This window comes from Chiloscyllium plagiosum, unplaced genomic scaffold (genome assembly GCF_037043375.1).
Source record: "Chiloscyllium plagiosum isolate Xiang-an unplaced genomic scaffold, Cpla_swu_hap1 HiC_scaffold_9, whole genome shotgun sequence".
NCBI lineage: Eukaryota > Metazoa > Chordata > Chondrichthyes > Orectolobiformes > Hemiscylliidae > Chiloscyllium > Chiloscyllium plagiosum.
The window spans coordinates 60,870,280-60,893,594 of record NW_028270147.1 but is presented as its reverse complement, the minus strand read 5'-3'; the positions used below and the strand labels follow the sequence as shown (position 1 = coordinate 60,893,594).

The following is a 23,315-nucleotide window of genomic DNA, read 5'->3' as shown; positions in this document are numbered from 1 at the left end:
ACTCCCCCATCCCAGGGAAAAGACTTTGTCTATTTATCCTATCCATGCCCCTCATAATCTTGTAAACCTCTATAAGGTCACCCCTCAGCCTCCGACACTCCAGGGAAAACAGCCCCAGCCTGTTCAGCCTCTCCCTATAGCTCAAATCCTCCAGCCCTGGCAACATCCTTGTAAATCTTTTCTGGACCCTTTCAAGTTTCACCACATCTTTCCGATAGGAAGGAGACCAGAATTGCACGTGATATTCCAACAGTGGCCTAACCAATGACTTGTACAGTTGCAACATGACCTCTCAACTCCTGTACCCAATACTCTGACCAATAAAGGAAAGCATACCAAATGCCGCATCAACTATCCTATCTACCTGCAACTCCACTTTCAAGGAGCTATGAATCTGCACTGCAAGGTCTTTGTTCAGCAACACTCCCTAGGACCTTACCACTAACTGTAGAGGTCCTGCTCAGATTTGCTTTCCCAAAATGCAGCACGACACATTTATCTGAATTAAACCCCTTCTGCCACTTCTCAGCCCATTGGCCCATCTGTTCAAGATCGCGTTGTAATCTGAGGTAACCCTCTTTGCTGTCCACTACACCTCCAATTTTGTTGTCATCTGCAAACTTACTAACTGTACCTCTTATGCTCACATCCAAATCATTTATGTAAATGACAAAAAGTAGAGGACCCAGCACCGATCCTTGTGGCACTCCACTGGTCACAGGCCTGAGTCTAAAAAACAACTCTCCTCCACCACCCTCTGTCTTCTACCTTTGAGCCAGTTCTGTATCCAAATGGCTAGTTCTCCCTGTATTCCATGCGATCTAACCTTGCTAATCACAGTCTCCCATGGGGAACCTTGTTGAATGCCTTGCTGAAGTCCATATAGGTCATGTCTACTGCTCTGCCCTCATCAATCCTCTTTGTTACTACTTCAAAAAACTCAATCAATCAAGTTTGTGAGACATGACTTCCCACACAGTCATGCACGCACTATCCCGAATCAGTCCTTGCCTTTCCAAGTACATGTACATCCTGTCCCTCAGGATTCCCTCCAACAACTTGCCCACCACTGACCTCAGGCTCACTGGTTTATAGTTCCCTGGCTTGTCCTTACCACCCTTCTTAAACAGTGGCACCACGTTAGCCAACTTCCAGTCTTCCGGCACATCACCTGTGACTATTGATAATACAAATATTTCATCAAGGGGCCCACCAATCACTTCCCTAACTTCCCACAGAGTTCTAGGGTAGACCTGATCAGGTCTTGGGGATTTATCCACCTTTATGCATTTCAATACATCCAGCACTTCCTCCTCTGTAATATGGACATTTTTCAAGGTGTCACCATCTATTTCCCTACATTCTATATCTTCCATATCCTTTTCCACAGTAAATATTGATGCAAAATACTGATTTAACATCTTCCCCCATTTTCTATGGCTCCACACAAAGGCTGCCTTACTGATCTTTGAGGGGCCCTATTCTCTCCCTAGTTACCCGTTTGTCCTTAATGTATTTGTAAAAACCCTTTGGATTCTCATTTTACTCTATTTGCCAAAGCTATCTCATGTCCCCGTTTTGCCCTCCTGATTTCCATCTTAAGTATACTCCTACTTCCTTTATACTCTAAGGATTCACTCAATCTGTCCTGTCTATACCTGACATGTGCTTCCTCCTTTTTCTTAACCAAACCCTCAATTTCTTTAGTCATCTGGCATTCCCTATACCATCAGCCTTTCCTTTCACCCCAGCAGGAATATACTGTCTCTGGACACTCGTTATCTCATTTCTGAAGGCTTCCTATTTTCCAGCCGTCCTTTTTACCTGTAAACATCTGCCTCCAATCAGCTTTTGAAAGTTCTTGCCTAATACCATCAAAATTGGCCCTTCTCCAATTTAGAACTTCAACTTTTCGATCTGGTCTATCCTTTTCCATCACTAATTTAAAACTAATAGAATTATGGTTACTGGCCCCAAAGTGCTCCCCCACTGACACCTCAGTCACCCACCCTGCCTTTATTTCCCAAGAATAGATCAAGTTTTGCACCCTGTCTAGTAGGTACATCCACATACTGAATCAGAAAGTTGTCTTGTACACACTTAACAAATTCCTCTCCATGTAAACCCTTAACACTATGGCAGTCCCAGTCTGTTTGGAAAGTTAAAATCCCCTACTATAACCACCCTATTATTCTTACAGATAACTGAGATCTCCTTACAAGTTTGCTTTTCAATTTCTCTCTGACTATTAGGGGGTCTACAATGCAATCCCAATAAGGTGATCATCCCTTTCTTATTTCTCAATTCCACCCAAATAACTTCCCTGGATGTATTTCCGGTAATATCCTCCCTTGGTACAGTTGTAATGCTATCCCTTATCAAAAACGCCACTTCCCTTCCTCTTTTGCTTTCCTTTCTATCCTTCCTGTAGCATTTGTATCCTGGAACATTAAGCTACCAGTCAATATGGGATCAAGGAGCTCTAGCAAAACTGGAGTCAATAAAAATCAAAACCAGTTCCTTGCTGATTTGTAGTCAATAACAAAAGGCCATTGTGGTTTTTAGAGGTCTGTAATTTCAGACCCAGGAGACCCCTGCAGAATATCCTAGGCCCAGCCACCTCTAGCTACTTCACCAATGACATTCTCTGCATACAAAGTCAGAATTGGGATGTTCACTGATTACATGATTGCACCTTCATGAGTCCTCAGATTCCAAAGGAGTCCTTCTCCATATACAGCAAGACCTGGACAAAATTCGGGGTTGGACTGATAAATGGCAAGTAACATTGACACACAAGTGCCAGGCAATATTCTTCCAACAAGGGAAAATTTACCTATCTCTGTTTGAATTTTAATAGCATTGTCTATGATGAATCACTCACCTTCAAAACCTGGGTGTTACTATTGACCAGAAACTGTGGTGGACAAGCTCCATAAATACTGTGATTGCAAGTGCAGACAATATTTTGGGAATCCTATCATCTCAATGTTTGTCCACCATCCAAAAGGCACAACTCTGGAATGTTAAGAAATATTTTACATTTTGCTGGTTAAGTGCAGCTTCAACAATATTCAAGAAGTTGGACCTCATCCAGTATAAAACAACCCACTTGGTTGACACCCTATTTACCACAAATACTCCCTTTATATCAATGTACAGTGGCAGCAGTGTGCGCCATTTAGATGAAGTGATTCACCAAGGCATCTTCCAAGCCAATGACTTCTACCACATAGAGGTACAAGGACAGCAGATGCAAAGGAACACCATCCCCTGCATGTTCTCCTTTGAGCCACACACTACATAGAACAGAGAACATTACAGCACAGTACACGCCCTTTGTCCCTCGATGGTTTCACAGGAAGGTGCAACAATCTGAAGCCATCTAACCTACAGTATTCCATTCTCATCCATAGGCCTATCTGATGACCATTTAAATGCCATTAACATTGGTGAGTTTACTACATGATTTGGAGACGCTGATGTTGGACTGGGGTGGATAAAGTTAAAAATCACACAACAACAGGTTATAGTTCAACAGGTTTATTTGGAAGCACTAGCTTTCGGGGTGCTGCTCCTTCATCAGGTGAAGGAGCAGCTCTCCGAAAGCTAGTGCTTCCAAATAAACTTTGTTGGTTGTTGTGGTAGTAGTACTACTGCTGCAGGCAGTGTGTTCCACACCCCTATTACTCTGAGTAAAGAACCTACCTCTGACATCTGTCCTATATTCAACACCCCTCAATTTAAAGCTATGTCCCCTCATGCTAGACATCACCATCTAACACAGAAAGCTCTCTGTCCACCCAAACTAACCCTCTGATTATCTTGTGTCTCAATTAAGTCACCTCTCAAACTCCTCCTCTCATGAAAACAGCCTCCAGTCCCTCAGCCTTTCCTCATAAGATCTTCCCTTTATACCAGGCAACATTCTAGTAGACCTCCTCTGAACCCTTTCCAAAGCTTCTACATCCTTCCCCTATAATGCAGTGACCAGAACTGTATACAATATTCCAAGTGTGGCCCCACCAGAGGTTTCTGTATAGCTAAAGTAAGGACCTTGTGGTTCTGAAAATCAATGCCTCTACCAATAAACGCTAACACACTGTATGCGTTCTTAACAACCCTATCAAACTGGGTGGCAACTTTCAATGATCTGTGTACATGGACACTGAGATCTCTCCATTCATCTCCACTACCAAGAATCTTCCCATTAGCCCAGTACTCTGCATTCCTGTTATTCCTTCCAAAGTGAATCACCTCACACTTTTTCGCATTAAACTCCATTTGACACCCCTCAGCCCAGCTCTGAAGCTTATCCACGTCCCTCTGTAACCTACAACATCCTTTGTTACTGTCCACAACTCTACCAACCTTTGTGTCATCCGCAAATTTACTAATCCATCCTTCTATGCCCTCATCCAGGTCATTTTATAAAAATGACAAACAACAGTGGACCCAAAACAGATCCTTGCAGTAGCCCACTAGTAAATGAACTCCAAGATGAGTATTTCACATTAACCACCCCCCTCTATCTTTTTTTGGGCTAGCCAATTTCTAATCCAAACCACTAAATCACACTCAAGCCTCTGTATTTTGAGCAATAGCCTACCATGAGGAACCTTATCAAACGCCTTACTGAAATCCCAATACACCACATCAACCGCTTTACCCTCCTCCTCCTGTTTGGTCACCTTCTCAAAGACTCTAAGATTTGTGAGGCATGACCTACCCTTCACAAAACCGTGTTGATTATCTTTAACCAACTTAATCCTTTTCTAGATGATCATAAATCCTATCTCTTATAAACCATTCCAACACTTTACCCATAACCAAAGTAAGGCTCACTGGTCTATAATTTCCAGGGTTGTCTCTACTCCCCTTCCTGAACAAAGGGACAACATTTGCTATCCTCCAGTCTTCTACTATTCCTGTAGAAAATGACAACATAAAGATCAAACCCAAAGATTCCAATCTCCTCCCTGGCTTCCCAGTTTATTTATTTCTTTTTATTGCCACTGGGTTGAAATTATGGAATTACTCTCCAACATCTCCTCAGGGTCTCCTGATGCACTCCAGGGACTGCATGATTCAAGAAGGTAGCTGAATACCACCTTATCCAGGGAAACTACACTAGAGAGTGCTGGGTGCGTGGAATGCAATGCCAGCAGTGGTAATCGAGTGAGATACGTTAGGGACGTTTATGTGACTCTTGGATAGGCACATGGAAGATAGTACAATGAAGGGAATATAGGTTAGTCTGATAAAAGGTCAACACACCATTGAGAGCTGAAGGGACAGTGCTGTGCTGCTCTTTGTTCTAATTAGGGACAGACAATTAAAGTGCCAGCCTAGCTCGTGACACCCACATGTAATTTAAAAAAAAACACTTTCATCCATTTATTGTGAATTTAGTGCAGGAACACTTATACACATAGCTAATGAACTAGTTAATGTAATATGTGATGCAAAATATGGAAAAATATTTAACATGGTACATACTAGTTAGTCCACATTTCCCTCTGTTTTGAGAAATGCATTCAAGAAATATCTTTTTATCTTGCTTTTTCTTGTGTTGAATTCTTGCTAAATATAATTAATGTGATCAAGCTTGTTGTGTTAACTCCCACAAGTACTCAAACAATACATAGCTCCACCTCCCTTGAGCTTCAACTGCTGTTGTGCTCCCACACTGCTTGTCTGATATCTAACCTTTAGATGAGCTGCAATTTACAATTCAAGTTTTGTTTTTCAGCAAAATGCTTTTAAATCTACAGCCTCCTGCACTTAGGGAAACAGTATCTCTTTCAAATTCCTTGGAAATCCCACAAAAGCAGTATAGTGCTTGTTCTGCATTGTTGTTTTGTCAAAATCTTGGCTCTCTTGACCTAACAGCATTGTGGGAAAGCCTTTTCTCCTGTACCACAAGACTGCAGGGTTCAAAAAGTCTGATTGCACTTTTAAGGTCAACTGGGGTTGGCAATAAATTAAAGTTTTTGCCATCAGTAGATATATTGTCACACCTCACTGGAGTAATGCTCTGGAAGTCAAGCTTGACTATTCCTGAAGTCATTGTATAAATTATAAAATGTATCAAATTATACAAAAGTTCACAATTTATGTCTCATAGACAGAGCCCAACAGAAAGCCAGGTTTCTGTATCTAGCAAGAACTAGTATTTATTAAAAATAGATACTAAACACGAGGTAACAATCATTGACATTATGTTACTAGTTAAAACTTTTAACTCCCTTTTTAAAAAAAACGTACACAGATACAGACAAAATAAAAATTGGTGTTATATGTCACAGGAAAAAATCTGGGGAAGCAATTCAATGGCCCCAGTCCAAATGCCTCACTGAAATGAAGCCTTTACTTGCCATGGTTTCCTATTCTTCAATATCTCTATTCCAGATTATTTTCCTTTCATTTGAGGAGTGACAGGCAATTGCTACACTCAGTGCAACGTTTTTTTAGTCAAAGGCCACCACTTACAGCAAATGGTGAGGGAAAATCAAGTTTTAGGTACTTTACTGGGGAGAGAGACCCACCATCTGTTCTTTCAGCAGTCTGAGGTTTTCTGCCAGGATCTTTCTCATCCAAAAGCTGTTCAGCTACCCAAGAGCCAATCATAGTTGTCATAAGGCTGATAGCCTTTGGCATCCACTACTGGTCACCACTTCACAAATTATTCAGCAATCTATTGTCAGTCAGCTCTCACTTTGTAGGTGTTTTCCTCATCAACCTGACCAGAGACATTAGTAGACATCTCTGGAGCAGGTAGGACCTAAATCTAGGTCTCCAAGCTCAGAGTTGGGGACACTACCATTTGTGCCACAAGAGGTCCTAAACCTCACTTTGTGTGTGCCTCTTAGTGCTGGCTCATTTTACAAACAACCTTCTCCATTGTTTTATCAAAGCAGCAGTGTAAACACAACTGACAATGAGTTTCAGTAACTTGTAATGCTGCACTTTTTTAAAAAAAAACACCCTTTCATAAAGCATAGTTTTAAATAGTCCTTTTCCTATTTTTGTCCACAATCAAAAATACAGGTAAAGGCATCTGTACGACATGTCAAATTTTAAATTTAAAAGTTGCAGTTAAAAATTAGGAAGATTTTTAATCTATCCCTTTTAGTTACAGTCTTTGTATTCTTAACAATGATTTTTCTTTTTCCCTGACAATTTTCAAAAGGAATACCAGTCTCTGCATTCTGTTCAATAAGTATCACATTTTCCTTCAGTATTGTCAGCTATCTCTAGCACAACCTTCGATCGTTACCATGGAAACCCTAGTCAATGGTTTAGTCAAATATGGCTGTTACAACACCTTTTCTGGCTGTTTTCCTGTCGTCTATCCTTTACAAACCAGCTCAAACTAAACTTTGCTGCCCATCACACAAGTTCCACTTATTCATGAGTTTTGTTGCCGATCTATGTTGGTTCCCAATGCCTCAACAATTATATTTTTTGAAATAGGAGAAAGTGAGGACTGCAGATGCTGGAAATCAGAGCTGAAAATGTGTGGCTGGAAAAGTTCTGCTGCGCTTTTCCAGCAACACATTTTCAGCTTTTTTTTTGAAATAGTCATGCTTGTCTAAAATTCCTTCATTATCATCATCCTCCCTAGGTCTGCAGCTTTCTCCAGCTCCACAATTTCCCTCCAACATCCCCTTTTTTTAAAATCCCTCCTTGTCCCATTGTTGCTGGCCTTCATCTGTTCAGATTTTTAGGAGCTTACCTTTTAGCATGGCAGAGAAGCAGGAGGCTATCGTCCCTTTAAGGCTTTCCTGTCACGCTACCTCTTTAATCCAAGCATTTGGAGATGCCTGTCAATTGGTCCATTTTATCATCTTGCCTTCCTTGACTGCACCTTTTGTGTTAGACTGTTGTTTTCTGTGTAAAAGGCTCCGATCATCTTATTAACATTTTTGTGAGAACATTATCGTTTCCTGCCTATGTGCACAGAAAATCCAACTTTAAGATTCAAGATGCTTGCCATATTTTGTGCTCCTTTTAAAGCCTAATTCTTCTGTATCTCCTCCTTGTGGATGTTTGGTCAGCTGTTAGTACTGTTGCACCACACCATCTACCATGTTCTGCTGTAGGTAGTCATTCACCATCACCCATCAACACAACTGCATCTTAAATAATTTGTTTCTCTTCTCAAAATGTCAGTCAGTAAGGATCTTCATGTCTGGTTAATGTATAAATTATTTTATTTAGAGTAACAAAAGAAAGACTGCATAGAACCAGGCCATTCAACCCAACCAGTCCATGCTCCTTTTATGCTTCTGTCAAACCTCTTTTTTTTTCCATCTTTGCTAAAGCTGGTATTGCTTTAAAGCATTGTAACCCACTATTCACTTCTCTCCCTCCTATTTCAGTATTAACATTACACTTGTGCTATTCAGTTCAAACATTTCCTGTGGTTTCATATTCTCACCACTCTGGTGGTTTTCTTCTACGTTCCCTGTTGAAATGATAAATCACCGGTATTATGTTGGTAACTTGTAGTTAAGCTCCTCTGCAAGAGGGCACATTCTTGATGAACTGCAATGTGCCAACATCTCTGAACAGTCAAAATTTATTAAGCAGCTACAAGCTTTGGAGAAACTGTTAACACACTCTTCACAACACTAGCTGACCGTGTCAAGAGATCTCCCTGAGCAAAGGAACCAGTTCTTCCTTTATACAAAATCTTCCATCACAGTTAGTCATGCCCACAAGACAATCCCCAGCCACTCCCCCACAGTCACATGCCACTCGAGACACAATGCAGTGTCCTGATTGTTTCTTGAGATAATGTAATTTAGATCATTCCTTTAAAGGCAAGATCTGGTATAAATCTTTTCTTTAATTGCAGGGAGTAGTCAGAATTTTAACTATGTTCTTTTTGATTCTGAATAGGGGATAATAATGTGAATTTTCTCTGAATAATAGGAGATTGTACCTCCAAGATAGAGAAGCACACCACCTTATCCAGGGACATCCAGTTTCTTGAAGGTCAGCAGAGCAAATTAACCCCTTAACATCTCATACCCACTATATCAAATACCTTCATGATTTTGAAGACCTCTATTAGATTACCCCTAAGATTTAATTTCTTCAACAGAAAAGAAATCAGCCTGTCAATCTTTTCCTGATGGTTATTAGAACTGCATGCATTGCTTTTGGAATTAAGGTTCAATGCATGTTTAGCCTAACTTTCTGATCTGGACTGACAGTACATGCCTGGGTGGATAGCACCTTTTTAAAGATGATGCAAGCATCTGTGGTTCTGAGCTTCCCAGTAGCTCTACCTCCCCCATTTAAAAAAGCCTGTGTTCTTGGTTTACTTTAATGACCTTTCCAACCTAATATACAGCTTTCAGTGATTGGTGTATTTGTACTGCAAGATCCCTTTATCCACCTGCCTTCCTAATTGCATCTTCCAATTTCTGGCCAGTTTGCATCTAATTATTCTTCTACCAAAATTTACTATTTCACATTTATCTGTGCTGAACTTCATTTGTCAATTATTTGTCTGTTCCACAAGTTTATTAATGTCCACCTGTTAGTTGTTGTAGACTTTCCTACTATTGACTATCCCTGTGATTTTTGTCGCCTGAAAATTTGTAAATTAACTCCAGACTATTAACTTTCTTTGTGCCTTGTTCAAAACTGTCGAAAACAATGTAGTGGATGGATTACATATTTGCAATTTTTGTCTTTAATACTCATGCAGGTGCTTCAGAAATGTGCGAGGAATATTAATTCAGAAATATTCTGGTTGGTCAGTTTTTATTTTAAAACAATGGTTTCCACTGTTGTATTGGTAGCAGAGACGGGGACTCAAAGCAACAGCCTCCGAGTGAAAGGACAACCTCTTTAGAACTGAGATGAGGAGGAACTTCTACAGCCAGAGGGTGATTAATCTGTGGAACTCATTGCTACAGAGGGTTGTGGAGGCAAAGACATTAAGTATATTTAAGACCGAGTTGGGTTCTGGATTAGTAAGCAGATCAAAGGTTATGTAGAAGAGACAGGAGAATGAGTTTGAGAAACGTACATCAGCTGTGATCGAATGGCGGACAGACAGAGTCAGAGATGTACAGCATGGAAACTTGTTAATGCCGACCAGATACCCTAATCTATTATAATCCCATTTTTTCCAGCACTTGGCCCATATTCCTGTAAACCCTTCCTATTGATATACCATCTAGATGCCTTTTAATTGCTGTAATTGTACCAGCCTCCACCACTTCCTCTGGCAGCTCATTCCATACATGCACCACCCTTCTGCATGAAAAAGTTGCCCCTTAAGTCCTTTTTAAATTTCTCCCCACTCGCCCTAAATCAATGCCCTCTCATTCTGGATTCTCCTACCCAGAGGAAAAGACCTTGTCTATTTATTGTATCCATGCCCCTCATGGTTTTATAAACCACTATAATGTCACCTGTTCAGCCTCTCCCTATAGCTCAAATCCTCCAACCCTGTTGACATCCATAAATCCTTTCTGATCCCTTTCAAGTTTCACAGCATCCTTCCTATAGAAGGGAAACCAGAATCGCGCGCACTATTCCGACAGTGGCCTAACCAATGGCCTGTACAACCACACCATGACCTCCCAACTCCTTTACTCAATGCACTGACTAATAAAGGAAAGCATACCAAATGCTGCCTTCACAATTGTTTCTAACTGTGACTCCACTTTCAATGAACCTGCACTCCAAGGTCTCTTTGTTCAGCAACACTCCCCAGGACTTCCCATTTAAGTGTATAAGTCCTACTCTGATTTGCCTTTTCCAAAATGCAGCACCTCCCATTTAACTTAAATTAAACTCTATCTGCCACTCCTCAACCCATTGGCCCATCTGATCAAGAGGAGAAAGTGAGGTCTGCAGATGCTGGAGATCAAAGTTGAAACTTTATTGCTGGAACAGCACAGCAGGTCAGGCAGCATCCAGGGAACAGGAGATTCGATGTTTCGGGCACAGGCCCTTCTTCAGGAATGAGCAGAGAGTGTTCAGCAGGAGAAGATAAAAGGTAGGGAGGAGGGACTTGGAGGAGGGGCGTTGGAAATGTGATAGGTGGAAAGAGGTCAAGGTGAGGGTGATAGGTCAGAGTAGGATGGAGGCGGAGAGGTCAAGAAGAAGACTGCAGGTCAGGAAGGCGGTGCCGGGCTGGAGGGATTCGGCTGAGACAAGGTGGGGGGAGGGGGGATGAAGAAACTGGTGAAGTCCAAGTTCATCCCCTGTGGTTGGAGGGTTCCCAGTCGGAAGATAAGACGCTCCTCCTCCGCCCGTCGCGTTGTTGTGGTTTGGCGGTGGATGAGTCCAATGACCTACATATCCTCGGTGGAGTGGGAGGGGGAGTTGAAATGCTGTGCTACAGAGTGGTTGGGTTGGTTCGTCCGGGTGGCCCAGAGGTGCTCTCTGAATCGCTCCGCAAGTAGGCGGCCTGTCTCCCCAATATAGAGGAGGCCACACCGGCTGCAGCGGATGCAGTAGATGATGTGGGTGGAGGTGCAGGTGAATCTGTGGCGGATATGGAAGTTTTCTTTGGGGCCTTGGAGAGAAGTGAGGGGGGAGGTGTGGGCGCAAGTGTTGCACCTCCTGCGGTTGCAAGGGAAGGTGCCGGGAGTGGAGGTTGGGTCGGTGGGGGGTGTGGATCTGACAAGGGAGTCGCGGAGGGAGTGGTCTCTACGGAAAGCTGATAGGGGAGGGGAGGGAAATATATCCTTGGTGCTGGGGTCTGTTTGGAGGTGGCGGAAGTGACGGCAGATGATGCGCTGTACATGGAGATTGGTGGGGTGGTAGGTGAGGACCAGTGGGGTTCTGTCAAGATCCCATCCTATTCTAAGGTAACCTTCTTCGCTGTGCACTACACATCCAGTTTTGGTGTCATCTGCAAACTTATGGACCAAATCGCCTAATTTTGCTCCTATATCTAATGGTCTTATTCCTATAATAGATTAATATTGCATTAAGTCATCTGCAGTAAAATTGCACAGTATCATATTGCTCTACCGTGATAAAAAGCAACAAATGAGAAAACAGTCCACTGCTAAATAGCCCAGGACCTCAAATGCCTGAACCATCTTTAAAAGGCCGTAGTGCATGTCTGGCTGCACAATCATTCCAGACCTGTCCTGCACAGTTTGTGACATTAGCCCTGGACTTATCAAGTAAGGTAGACAAACATCTGGAGGTCCTGTCAGATGGGGTGATGTAGAGAATGGGCACCCTCTTCCTCACACCCAGTAGAGGAGGTAACAACATTAGACCCTGTCATTCTGGTCCAAGGGTTGCCATCTGTGTCCTTGTGCTCTCTGCTTTCTGGAGGTGTGCCCAATAGTGTGGGAAGCAGGTCAGTGCCACCATTTTCTAATCTTCTATTAGCTGCCTCAATCTTACTGTCTCTGTGCTACTCCACCATCTCCCACCATATTCATAGTCTATCATGCACAGTTGCTGTGACCCCCCCCCCCAAACCACACTCGATGACCTCTGTTCTGCCCACTCACTTGCTCGAGAGACCTTATCAACTTCCCCACCAGCAACACCACTCACAGCTGTGCCACCTACTTTCATCTCATTTGTTCACTCCCTCCCTCCTAATTCCAGGAGAAACCAGCTCACCGTCAAGCAGAGTGAGTCAAGACAGGTAGTGGGCTGCCCAGCGTTTGGCTCCTCGCAGCACAGTACGCCACCCCTCCAACCTGGGGTGATGACCCTGACTGCTGCAATTGACTGACTGACCATGGCCAAACCACTGGACTAATGTTAGAGGTTGCCCTTGACATGACATGATGTACCAGTACTTTCTGATTAGAGGCTGCTGACCTTGACCTGACTGTCAGCTTTATGCCATTGTGTTTGTGTTTTCACTAAAGAACAGGCAACACAGAAGTATTGTGAGCCTTGCAACTCGCTTTTTGGAGCAGCAAGGCAAGGCAGGGATGCTGTGGGCATCCAGGTAGTGTCAAAGTTGAGGGTGAGTGAGCACTAAGACAGCAAATGAGTAGCCCTGAGATGCAGCCTGGTTGAATCCATGAGCAGGATACCTGACAACGGGCACCAACAGACTGTCTTCTCGCAGCAGCATTTCAACAGCAGTTCCTAATGCACCCGAGGTGCAGTTTTAAAATGTAAAAATGTCTGATAAGTGTATGAGAACTGCTACAAAGATCCTGAGAGGTTGGCAGGTATCAGATACCAGTGTCTTTGGACAGGGAAGTGAGTGTAGCTGGTTCCAATTGAGCCTGCCCTGAGATATTGTGGCCAATGTAGTGTTCTGGAGGAGCAAGTGGTGCGCTGGAGCTGCCAGTTACCTGCTCAGATTTGCATGTCAGGAGTTTTCGGTGTGTTTTCCTCACAGCCAGTAGTGAAATAGTCAGCTGCACATTAAAGAGGGGAGATATGCAATTAATGAGGCTGATAATAAGCAGTCACTAATGTCATCTCAATGCATGAAACTTATTTGGCAAATATGGCTATTTGCTCCCAACATTTGAGTGTATCTTTGCTGGACCTCTAGCAGATTTCTTGCCATAGCCCATGGCATTCACGGCCTTATAAAATTCCACCCTTAATTCTGGTGTGACTTTCCACCCGAATGAGGCTAATGTTTGTGACCATTCCTCTGGATGAGTGAAGGGAAACATTTTAGATTTTCTGCACAATCATTATCCGGTGAGCTTATTGTCATACCCATGTCAACAGAACCGATCAGCTCCACTTTCTTTGAACTCTCGTTGCGTCACAAAATATTTTCTTCTACTTATTTTCATTCAAGTATCACATTCCAATTGAAATGCAATTTACTAGAAAATGGAGCTAATTACTAAAATTCTCGAGTGAAAGAGAAAAATTTTTAAATTTTTTTTCTGCCCAGAAGAAAAATAAAAAGGCTACATCAAACTCTCCCACAGACACAGGTAGTATGTTTAAAAGGGAGAGTGCCTGATTCAGAGGGAAAATAAAGGTTATGGAGTTAAGTCCATAGGACTAAATAGTCCTTCATATCCTTGAATGGTAGATTTTCAACATGAAATCATACTCATTTAATGGTTGACTTGTAAACTTAGCATACACATATAAACATCTGAACAAGGGGAGACCACTCAGCCCTTTGACCTTGTTCTGCCATTCAATAAGATAATGGCTGCTCTAATGTTAACTACAATCTTTCACCTCCTTGATAATCCAGAATCTATCTGTGTCTTAAAAATATTCAAAGCTTCGATATTCACTGCCTTTTGGCAAAGAGCATTCCAAAGACATTCAATCCTTGTGGAGAAAAAAACAGTAGCGGATACTGAAGATACCTTTTGAGTACTTGGTAAATGGCTGCTCTCCTATTTTGGTTTTTCCACTGGATGCTGTACTCGGATGATAAAGAAATGGGCAGGATGGTGGCTCAGTGGTTGGCACTGTGAGGCAGCAGTGCCAGAGGCCTGGGTTTGATTCCAGTCTCGGGTGACTGTGTGGAGTTCGCACATTCTCACCGTCTTTGTGTGCATTTCCTCTGGGTGCTCTGGTTTCCCTCCACAGTCCAGAGATGTGCAGGTTAGGTGAGTTGGCCATGCTAAATTGCCCATAGTATCCAGGGATGTGTAGGTTAGGTGCATTAGTCAGGGGAAATATACGGTAGGGGTATAACTCAGGGTGGGTTACTCTTTGGAAGGTAGGTGTGGACTTGTTGTGCCAAATGGCCTGTTTTCACACTATAGGGATTCTATGAAATAGTAATTTCAGTGCAAACAACTTCATCTTTTTCACATGGGCCTCCTAATGCTTGTCTCAAACTGTGATCAGGTGAGCACTGCAGTAATTTTAGGTCCATCTATCTTCCTTTGTAAAAAGAAAAGTTGATGAAAGGTCTCCAATATAACACTTAGAAGTTAAATTGTCCAACTTAGCGATTAATTTCATGATGTGTGGACATCAGGTGAAGCTTGGTCTTCATAGTTCCTGATGTTTCACCCAAATGGATTGCTCATATTCACTTGGACAAGATAGCCACAAGCTCTGCTTTCATCTGCAATGAAAAATTTTATATTGTCTCCATGAGATATACAATTGTAAAGAGAAACAATTTTTTTTAAATTTACAGATGAAGGTAAAAGCAGTAATTTCACAGATACAATTTTTAACCAGAATTTTAAGGATTTTAATTTATCAACTGAATCTTTAGTGTGAAATGTTCAGTGAACCAGACCTTTTGTAGAACCTTCTTGTATTATGTTGTCCTTTTTGTTTTGACTGCAAAACAATACTATTGATCTTTCAAAGATTCGGACTTGGTTAGTACTATCATGCTGAGAAGCACTTCTGACATTTGATTTATATTTATATTTGATTTATATTTACATCAGGATAAATGCTTTTATCTTAACAGGATTGAAAAAACGTACAAGGAAGGCTTTTGGTATACGGAAGAAAGAAAGAGACACTGACTCAACGTAAGTGTTACATTTAAATAATCCACTTCCTTCTCCAAGTTGACATGCTATGGAACAATCAAAGCTCCCTTGCTGCTCTGTCTGTCAGTGGACAATTTTTCCAAATAGTTGAAAGGAATATATTGTAGTGAGTATGAACTACCTTCTTTTCTAACATCTGCACATTTCCGTGTCATTCAGTCACCTTTCTTACACTGTTTTATACTGTGATTACAGGTAGCTAGTTGTAAATCTTTGTAATACATTTAAGTTTCACATCATCATGAATGTACTTTGGTATTATCAGTAATTTCCCTTTTTTTCATATTAAAGGAGCCTTAAAGTTAGAATTTATTGCTGCTGTTGAAGCTGAAATATATGATGTTCACTGTTGCACATGTCTGTTTCAAGGCTGGCAATAATCAGAAAATGTAATCACCATTGTGGTTATACCACAACTGAGGTGTATTGACTCCCAGGTTTTTTAGCACACTGATTAAGGAGGATGTTTTAAATCCTCTCGTCAAAACAACCTGCACTGCTCAGATTTTGGTAGACCATTGTCACAAAAGTGCATTGAGTTTATTGCTATCTTTTTGAAAAAGGAACATCATCAGACAATTCCATTTAGAGTCATAGAAATGGACAGCATGGAAACAGACCCTTCGGTCCAACCCGTCCATGCTGACCAGATATCTCAATCCAATCTAGTCCTACCTGCCAGCACCCGGCTCATATCCCTCCAAACCCTTCCTATTCATATACCCATCCAAATGCCTCTTAAATGTTGCAATTGTACCAGCCTCCACCACATCCTCTAGCAACTCATTCCAGACACGTAGCACCCTCTGCATGAAAAAGTTGCCCCTTCGGTCTCTTTTATATCTTTCCCCTCTAGTTCTGGACTCCCTGACCCCAGGGAAAAGACTGTCTATTTATCCTAACCATGCCCCTCGTAATTTTGTAAACCTCTATAAGGTCACCCCTCAGCCTCTGGCGCACCAGGGAAAACAGCCCCAGCCTGTTCAGCCTCTCCCTATAGCTCAAATCCTCCAACCTTGGCAACATCCTTGTAAATCTTATCTGAACCCTTTCAAGTTTCACATCTTCACATTCATAAAGGCTGACTTCAAGAATTTCACCCTGAAAATGACAGATTAAGCTCACCTACTGGATGTAGAATGTTGGGACAGCACAAGGGCTTTATGGGGTAAGTTTTCATGCAGAGAGTGGTGAGTGTATGGAACGAGCTGTGAAAGGAAATGGTGGAGGCTGGTAAATCACAACGTTGGAAAAGCATCTGTAGAGGTTTAGAGGGATATGGGCCAAGTGCTGGTAAATGGGACCAGGTCAGATTGGAATGATTGGTTGGCACAGACCAGTTGGACCCAAGGGTCTGTTTCTGTGCTATATGACTGAGTGTGCCCTATATGTGACTCCATATTTACGTTAACTGGCTGACTCCTATCTGTTCTCTGAAATGAAAATGGAAAATGCTTGAAATACTGAACTGGTCTGATAGCTTCCATGAAATGTGAAAGATTTCAGGACAAGAATCTTTGCATGGACAGATCTAAACAGATGAGAATGTAGCAAGTGGGCACCCCATCCCTTTCCCACCTTCTCCATATTAAGCATGTAGTGGAAAGGGATGGTCTTCCTGTCCTGCCTCCAACGGAGGCCCTGAAGTGATGACTCACTGTCCAGTTAATTTCCTAATTCTTCTTCTACTGGTTTTCATTCATGGTGAGAGAGTCAATGGGTCAGAGAGGACTATCGGGTGATGGAGATAGCTCCCTCCCTGACTGACTATGTGGGAGTTGAGGAGATTAGTTGTGTAGTTGCTCGGGAATTAAACAAGGAATTTCTGTCTAACGTTCTCTGGGTAACAATCTGTTAAGTAAATTGTACGATCTCTGCCTCTAGTTTAGGGTCTGAGATTTTTTTGAAAGGCCCCTGAGAGCAGGGGAACTTCCAGATAGGAGCTCCAACTTCTGCAGTGTCTCTGACGTCTGATGGGACTGAATGCACCTCAGTTGTACATCTTGTGTCCAACTATCCAGAGGCCAGAACATCTGGACCAATAAGAGTACTTTATCTGAAGGAAATGCCTCAAACTTTGGACATTTGTTTCTTTGTTTCATGGGGATTTGTTATGTTGGCCCCATATTTAGTTGACACCCTGGATTTGAGCACCGTGTATTGGTCCCTCTTTAACTGTGCAGTTAGTTTCTTTCCATCGACTCCTTTAGATACAATAGATGGTACACTTACCCACATTCCAAGGTGCATTCAATTCACTGTCTTAGCTCAAAATTACCCTGTTTGAGCAATTTCTTGAAGGAACCTAAATATCCAGGTAACATCAGGAAAGACTAGAAGCATGATAAATGTCTGTTTTTAACAGCTGTAAAGATCTAGCACATTGGTTTTGACTTTCATGCCACCTTTGGATAAACTTCAATTGCTTCAGGTATGGAATAATTAGGTGTGTTGCTGAAGATTGGTTGGATTCTTTCCATTTGTGAGATGATGGAAATGTAGCAAATCATCTGCTGAGCTTCTCTGACTAAACAAGCTTATTCCAAAAAGGTAAAATCTGCAACAAACGCCAAGTATAAAGTTGTACCTTGCTGCTGTGGGTTGATCTCTGCTGATGTCTTATTTTAGTGCTGACATGTGATCTGGATCTACAGAAACCACACATTGCTAAAGTGGCAAGTGCCTGCCCACAGTTGGTGTCGTCATTTGCAATTATTGTCAGCTTGAGTTCCTTATAAAAGCAAAGCAGCATGATGTTTGCATGCTGCACTTCTCTTGAAGGGAGCTGACGTAGCTGACAATTCAACTATGAAGCTGAATGCTCTGTAGTCACATTCTGTGCCTCTGAGTATATTTTGTTGGTTTTTGAGGGAATCTCATTAGACTTATTATGGCAAAGATCTTTCCTATATGTCAAAGTGAGATATTAATAATTTCCCAACATTATCATTTGGCCACTTGGAAGATATATGCCCATATTTACAGGTCTCATAATCTGCAAGTAGAGCACTTGCAAAACATTCTTCACCTACCTTTAGAATAATTGCTATAGAACAATTCTACCCAAGGGGTGCGTACTCAGCCCCCTACTGTACTCACTGTATACCCATGACTGTGTTACTAAATACCAGACTAATGCCATTTACAAGTTCGCTGATGACACCACCTAGTCGGTGGAATCTCAGATGGCAACAAAACAGTACAGACAGGAGATGGAAGACCTGGAAGAATGGTGCACTAAGAACAACCCAGCTCTCAATGCCAGCAAAACCAAGGAACTCATCATTGACTTTCAGTGGGACGTTACTCCTGCCTGCCTACACATTAACAGCACAGAGGTGGAACAAGTGGAGAGTATCAATTTCCTGGGAGTGGTCATCCACAATAAGCTTTCTTGGACTTTTCATGTCAATGCAGTGGTTACAAAGGCTCAGCAACATCTCATCTTCCTCAGGCAGCTGAGGAAATTTGGCATGAATAGGTGCACCATCAATAGCATTCTGTCTGGATGTATCTCTACCTGATATGGCAACTATACCATTTAAGATCAGAGACAGTTACAGAAAGTGGTGAACTCGGCCTGGACAATCACAAAGATCAACCTCCCATCTATAGAATCCATCTACCAGGCCTGCTGTCAAGGGAAGGCTGCCAGCATTCTCAAAGATCCAATGCTTTTCTACAACCTCTACCACTGGGGAGAAGGTACACAAGCCTGAACACGCACCAGCCAGTTTCAAAACAGTTTCTACCCTAGTATTGTTAGAATACTGAATGGACTCAAACTCATAGCATTCGCCTGTATCTGTGTTTTGGTTCTTGCTGCTGTTTACATATTATTTACTATCTATGCTATTTACCTATGTGATCTGCCTGTATTGTTCGCAAAACAAAGCTTTTCACTGTGCCTCAGTACACGTGACCATTCAATCAGCTAGGTCAAGTGTGTTGGTCAGCATAAATGAAAACTCAATTGTAGAAGAGAGAACTCTGTGAAGGATTTCTCCATATTGTGAAATTGAATATGTTGTCCATCAAAGGTTATCACCATTACCTTGCTCTGTTTTTGACTGGAATGAAATTTGTCCGGTGTAAAGCTTGTGCACATTTCCAAAATGAGAGTTTGGAGGTTTTGATAAGATTGTGTTGTAAGCTATTTTTTGACCTTTCAAAGGATACGTAATGCTGCTGCAAGATACCTAGAGTGCATTTGATGATAATCCTGTCAGTTACTAAAGTTTTATGTTTTTTGAACTGGCTACTATTCATGGCTGTTTAAATGATAGTGTTTGATGCCTTTTGTGGATGTTTTCTTCAGGGATTTGATGTGGGTATTGTTGGCTCGGCCAGCACTTTTTTTCTTTCATCTTTACTTTTAAAAACTTTTTTTTTTCTTATTTTCCCCAAACTCCCACACTACTGTGTCATAATACAACGGTGGCAGCTCTAGTTCAGTTGGTGTAATCTCACGATAGAAAACTGTATCTGGAGTTAAAATTCTATTTATGGTACGGAGTACATTAAAATAAAACAACCAAGGCTGATACTCCCAGTGCAGTACAGAAGGAGCATTGCACTGCTGGAGGTGCTGTTTTTCAGATGAAATATTGAACCAAGACCTCATCTGTTTTTGGTGGAAGTGAAAGGTCCAATAGCACAATTCAAAGAAGAGAAGGGTGTCCTGATGTTGTTTAAAACAACATAGTTTCGCCAGCCACATCACTCCTGGAATATCCATCTTCTATCTGCTTAAAATAACGAGAAAAGGTTGGGTCAGGGCTACCTTCTTGAAATGTTTTGAGGGGTCTGGCCTGGTCCATAAGTACTGTGTGCAGTTTTGATCCCCTTAATTTAAGAAAGATACCATTGCCATAGCGAGAAAGAAATAAAGGCCCACCATCTTTGTGGGATTTTCCTGAGATGATAGGACTCTTCAATGAAGAGGAATTTGGAAACTGGACCTGCATAGTCCAGATTTACATAGAAAGAGAGATGATCTCATTTAAACCTTAAAAAAAAAAGCACTGAAAGGGTTTGGATTACCGAACCGATTAAATGCAGGTAAGATGTTTTGCCTGTGTGGGATGTCTATAGCCAGGGGACAGAATTTAAAAATAGGGGAGAAACTGCTTGGGACTGAGGTGAGGAAGTTGAATCTTTGGAATTCTTTACCCCAGAGGAATGTGGAAACTCAAATCATTGAGTATGTTTGAAGTAGAGATTGATATTTAGAAATGACACAAAGATATTATAATATTGTGGGGAAAAGGCGTTGAAGTGGATGAATCACCATAATTATATTATTATGTGGCGAGTAGGTACGATGGGCTAAATGGCCTACTGCTGTTCCTGAGTTCGTATGTAAAGGAGGGTAGCCTGACTGCTGCATGAAAGCTCACATCGCTTGCGTAATGGTCTCCTGTTCAATGAATTATGTGGATAATTTTGGAGCAGCATCACTTTTTTTCAGTTCATGAAAGCCATTGCACTTTGTTTTGGACGTCCAATCACATCAGTAAGGCCCTGAACTTTGAAGAATCCTATGATGTGAAAATAATTCCACTCTCCCTTGATTCTGTTGCTAGATTTTCCATGGAAAATCTGGGATTGTTTACTCGAGTGAATAATCCGTCAACCACCAGCTTAATTCATCTCATAAGTACACAATGACTCATGTTCCTGAGGTATCTAATGCTAGCTTGGAATGAATTTGAAGTGAAGAAGTAGAAGGTAGTGATTATGTTCACTGTCATTTGGCAGGACCAGTACAGATCGTTTGTTTGTAATTCTGTTTCAGACAGATAGCACAATTCTGTTGCTGCCCTCCTTTTACCAGAAAAAACAAAATCTAGTTTCACGTATTCTGGAATGTAAGAAATAAATGGCCCTTTTTAAATGCTAACTTACTATCAGCTGAAAATTAATTTATCAGCCAGTATGCTTTTAACGAGAAACATGAATGTGTTATGTTTACTATGTTAAAATAAAGCTCTTATTTTAAGAAAATTCATCTTAGGCTTGCAGAAGGGAATAAAAATAGATCATTGCCCAAAATGATCTAATATTGCTATAACAAAGCATGCTGGATATCTGAAAAAAAAAAACAGGAATTGCTAGAGAAACCCAACAGGTCTGTCGGCATTTGCGGAGAGAAAGCAGAATTAACGTTTCAAGTCCAGTAACTAGGGTTAAGTCAGTTGTAGAGATCTACAGCTCTCTGCAGGCCCCTTGGCCCATCGGGTAGTGCTGCTTAAAAGCAAGCATCTATTCTGGTCTAAATCTTTTTTTCTCTTCACAGATTCTACCTGGCCTGCTGAGGTTTTTTCCAGCAATTTCTGTTTTTTTTTGTTTGTTTCATAGGGAATGTTGAACCTGTTTTGAGTCTTGAGCAACCTTTTGCAACCCTTTATCAGTAGCCAAAGCAGCTGAGAAATTTTAATCTTTCATGACACACAGCTATCTCATGCCTGTACAATTTTCGAAATACTTAATATTTGGTCTGCCAAGAGAGAAAAACTTTTTAAAAAAAAATCTTTGCTAGATTTATGCCTTTCAAATTAATAGCCTAGAACAAAGACCAAGTTCGGACAAAAGTAGGAGGGAACATTTGATCAATCAAGAAATAGTTCTACACATCTATGTAATAAAACAGAATCTGAATAACATAGAAATGTCCATAATTTTGATATAGTAATGCTAAGATTGTTCTATTCTTTCCAATCTTTGGTGTTGCACTGAAGCTTAGCATTCAATATAACTTTAAGTTTTTTAAAAAAAACTTGAGACCTGATTAACTATTAATGAAGGTGAAAAAAACAAATAATAGACTGAACAACTGCCTTGAAACATTTTATGATTGTAGCACAAACAGCTGACCTTTTATTGAATATCACTGCCTGTTAAAATCAGCCATTTGGTTGCAAAGGTTAGACCCCCTTAATAAATATGTGACAGGAAAGGTAAATTATTACAAAAGGCAAAACAGGTATACCTTGGTAGTATATCATCATTTGCTAACTGTGATTATTCGACAAGATATTGCTGGTTCATTATCTGCTGATGAAATGTAATCTAAATACAGCATTTTTGAGCCTACTCATATGCATTTATTAAAATAACTATTATTACAATATTTAGCAAAAGATGTTCCCTTAATTATCTTTCTGCAGTCTGCAGGTTTGTGAAATCGAAGTTTGGTGTTGACCACACCTGCAATGATTTATCTCGCGTTTTCTCTCTCAATTTTTTTTTAACATAGATTATGCTCCACATAACTGACCTTGACATGCAAGTTAAGTTGATGATTTTTCTGTTCAGTGCCTGAAACTGTAATGATAACATGAAGCTCCGAACAAGCAACAGTGACCTTGCTGGAGGTTTAGGACAAATAAATAAGTGATCTGGTTTGAGGTGCATAAACAATTTTCTTAAGTAGTTTATTTTGATTGGACTTTTATCTTAATCACTACTGTTGGGTAACTACAGATGTGTTTGTGGAAGTCAATCACATAATGTAGGTTACTGTGATTTCTATTCCTGATTACAAATTATATATTTGTTTAGTGATCTCCAAATTCCAACTGCATTTTTCCTCTGCCTTGCAATCCTACTGTATTGAAATCAGAACATTTTGTGTTTTAACTCATTCTTTCCCACATATGTCTAGTCTGAGCACCCAAGGGCTCCTTGAACATAAGAGGTAAGAGCATCTCATGAGCTACAGTCCTTTTTTGGTTCTGTGTACCCTGTTCAGTGAGGTATTGTAAGAGGTTCCAGCAGGCACAATCTGAATTACTACGAAATGATAACTATTGGGATTACAGCCTGAGAAAGTAAGTAGCTATCAGT

At 41.1% G+C, this 23,315-nt stretch overlaps 1 protein-coding gene across 11 annotated transcripts in view; it reads left to right on the top strand.

Annotated features, from left to right (window-relative positions):
• Positions 1-23,315, top strand: part of sgip1a (SH3GL interacting endocytic adaptor 1a) — a 287,174-nt gene that overhangs the window by 119,092 nt on the left and 144,767 nt on the right. For 6 of the 11 annotated variants that reach the window (XM_087990677.1, XM_087990683.1, XM_087990676.1 and 3 more), the window contains exons 3-4: positions 8,941-9,003; positions 15,383-15,446. In XM_087990677.1, the coding sequence (XP_087846803.1) occupies positions 8,941-9,003; positions 15,383-15,446 (127 nt within the window). The remainder of the gene's footprint in view (positions 1-8,940; positions 9,004-15,382; positions 15,447-23,315) is intronic. The other 5 variants (XM_087990679.1, XM_043699414.2, XM_043699413.2 and 2 more) reach the window with 1 other exon arrangement.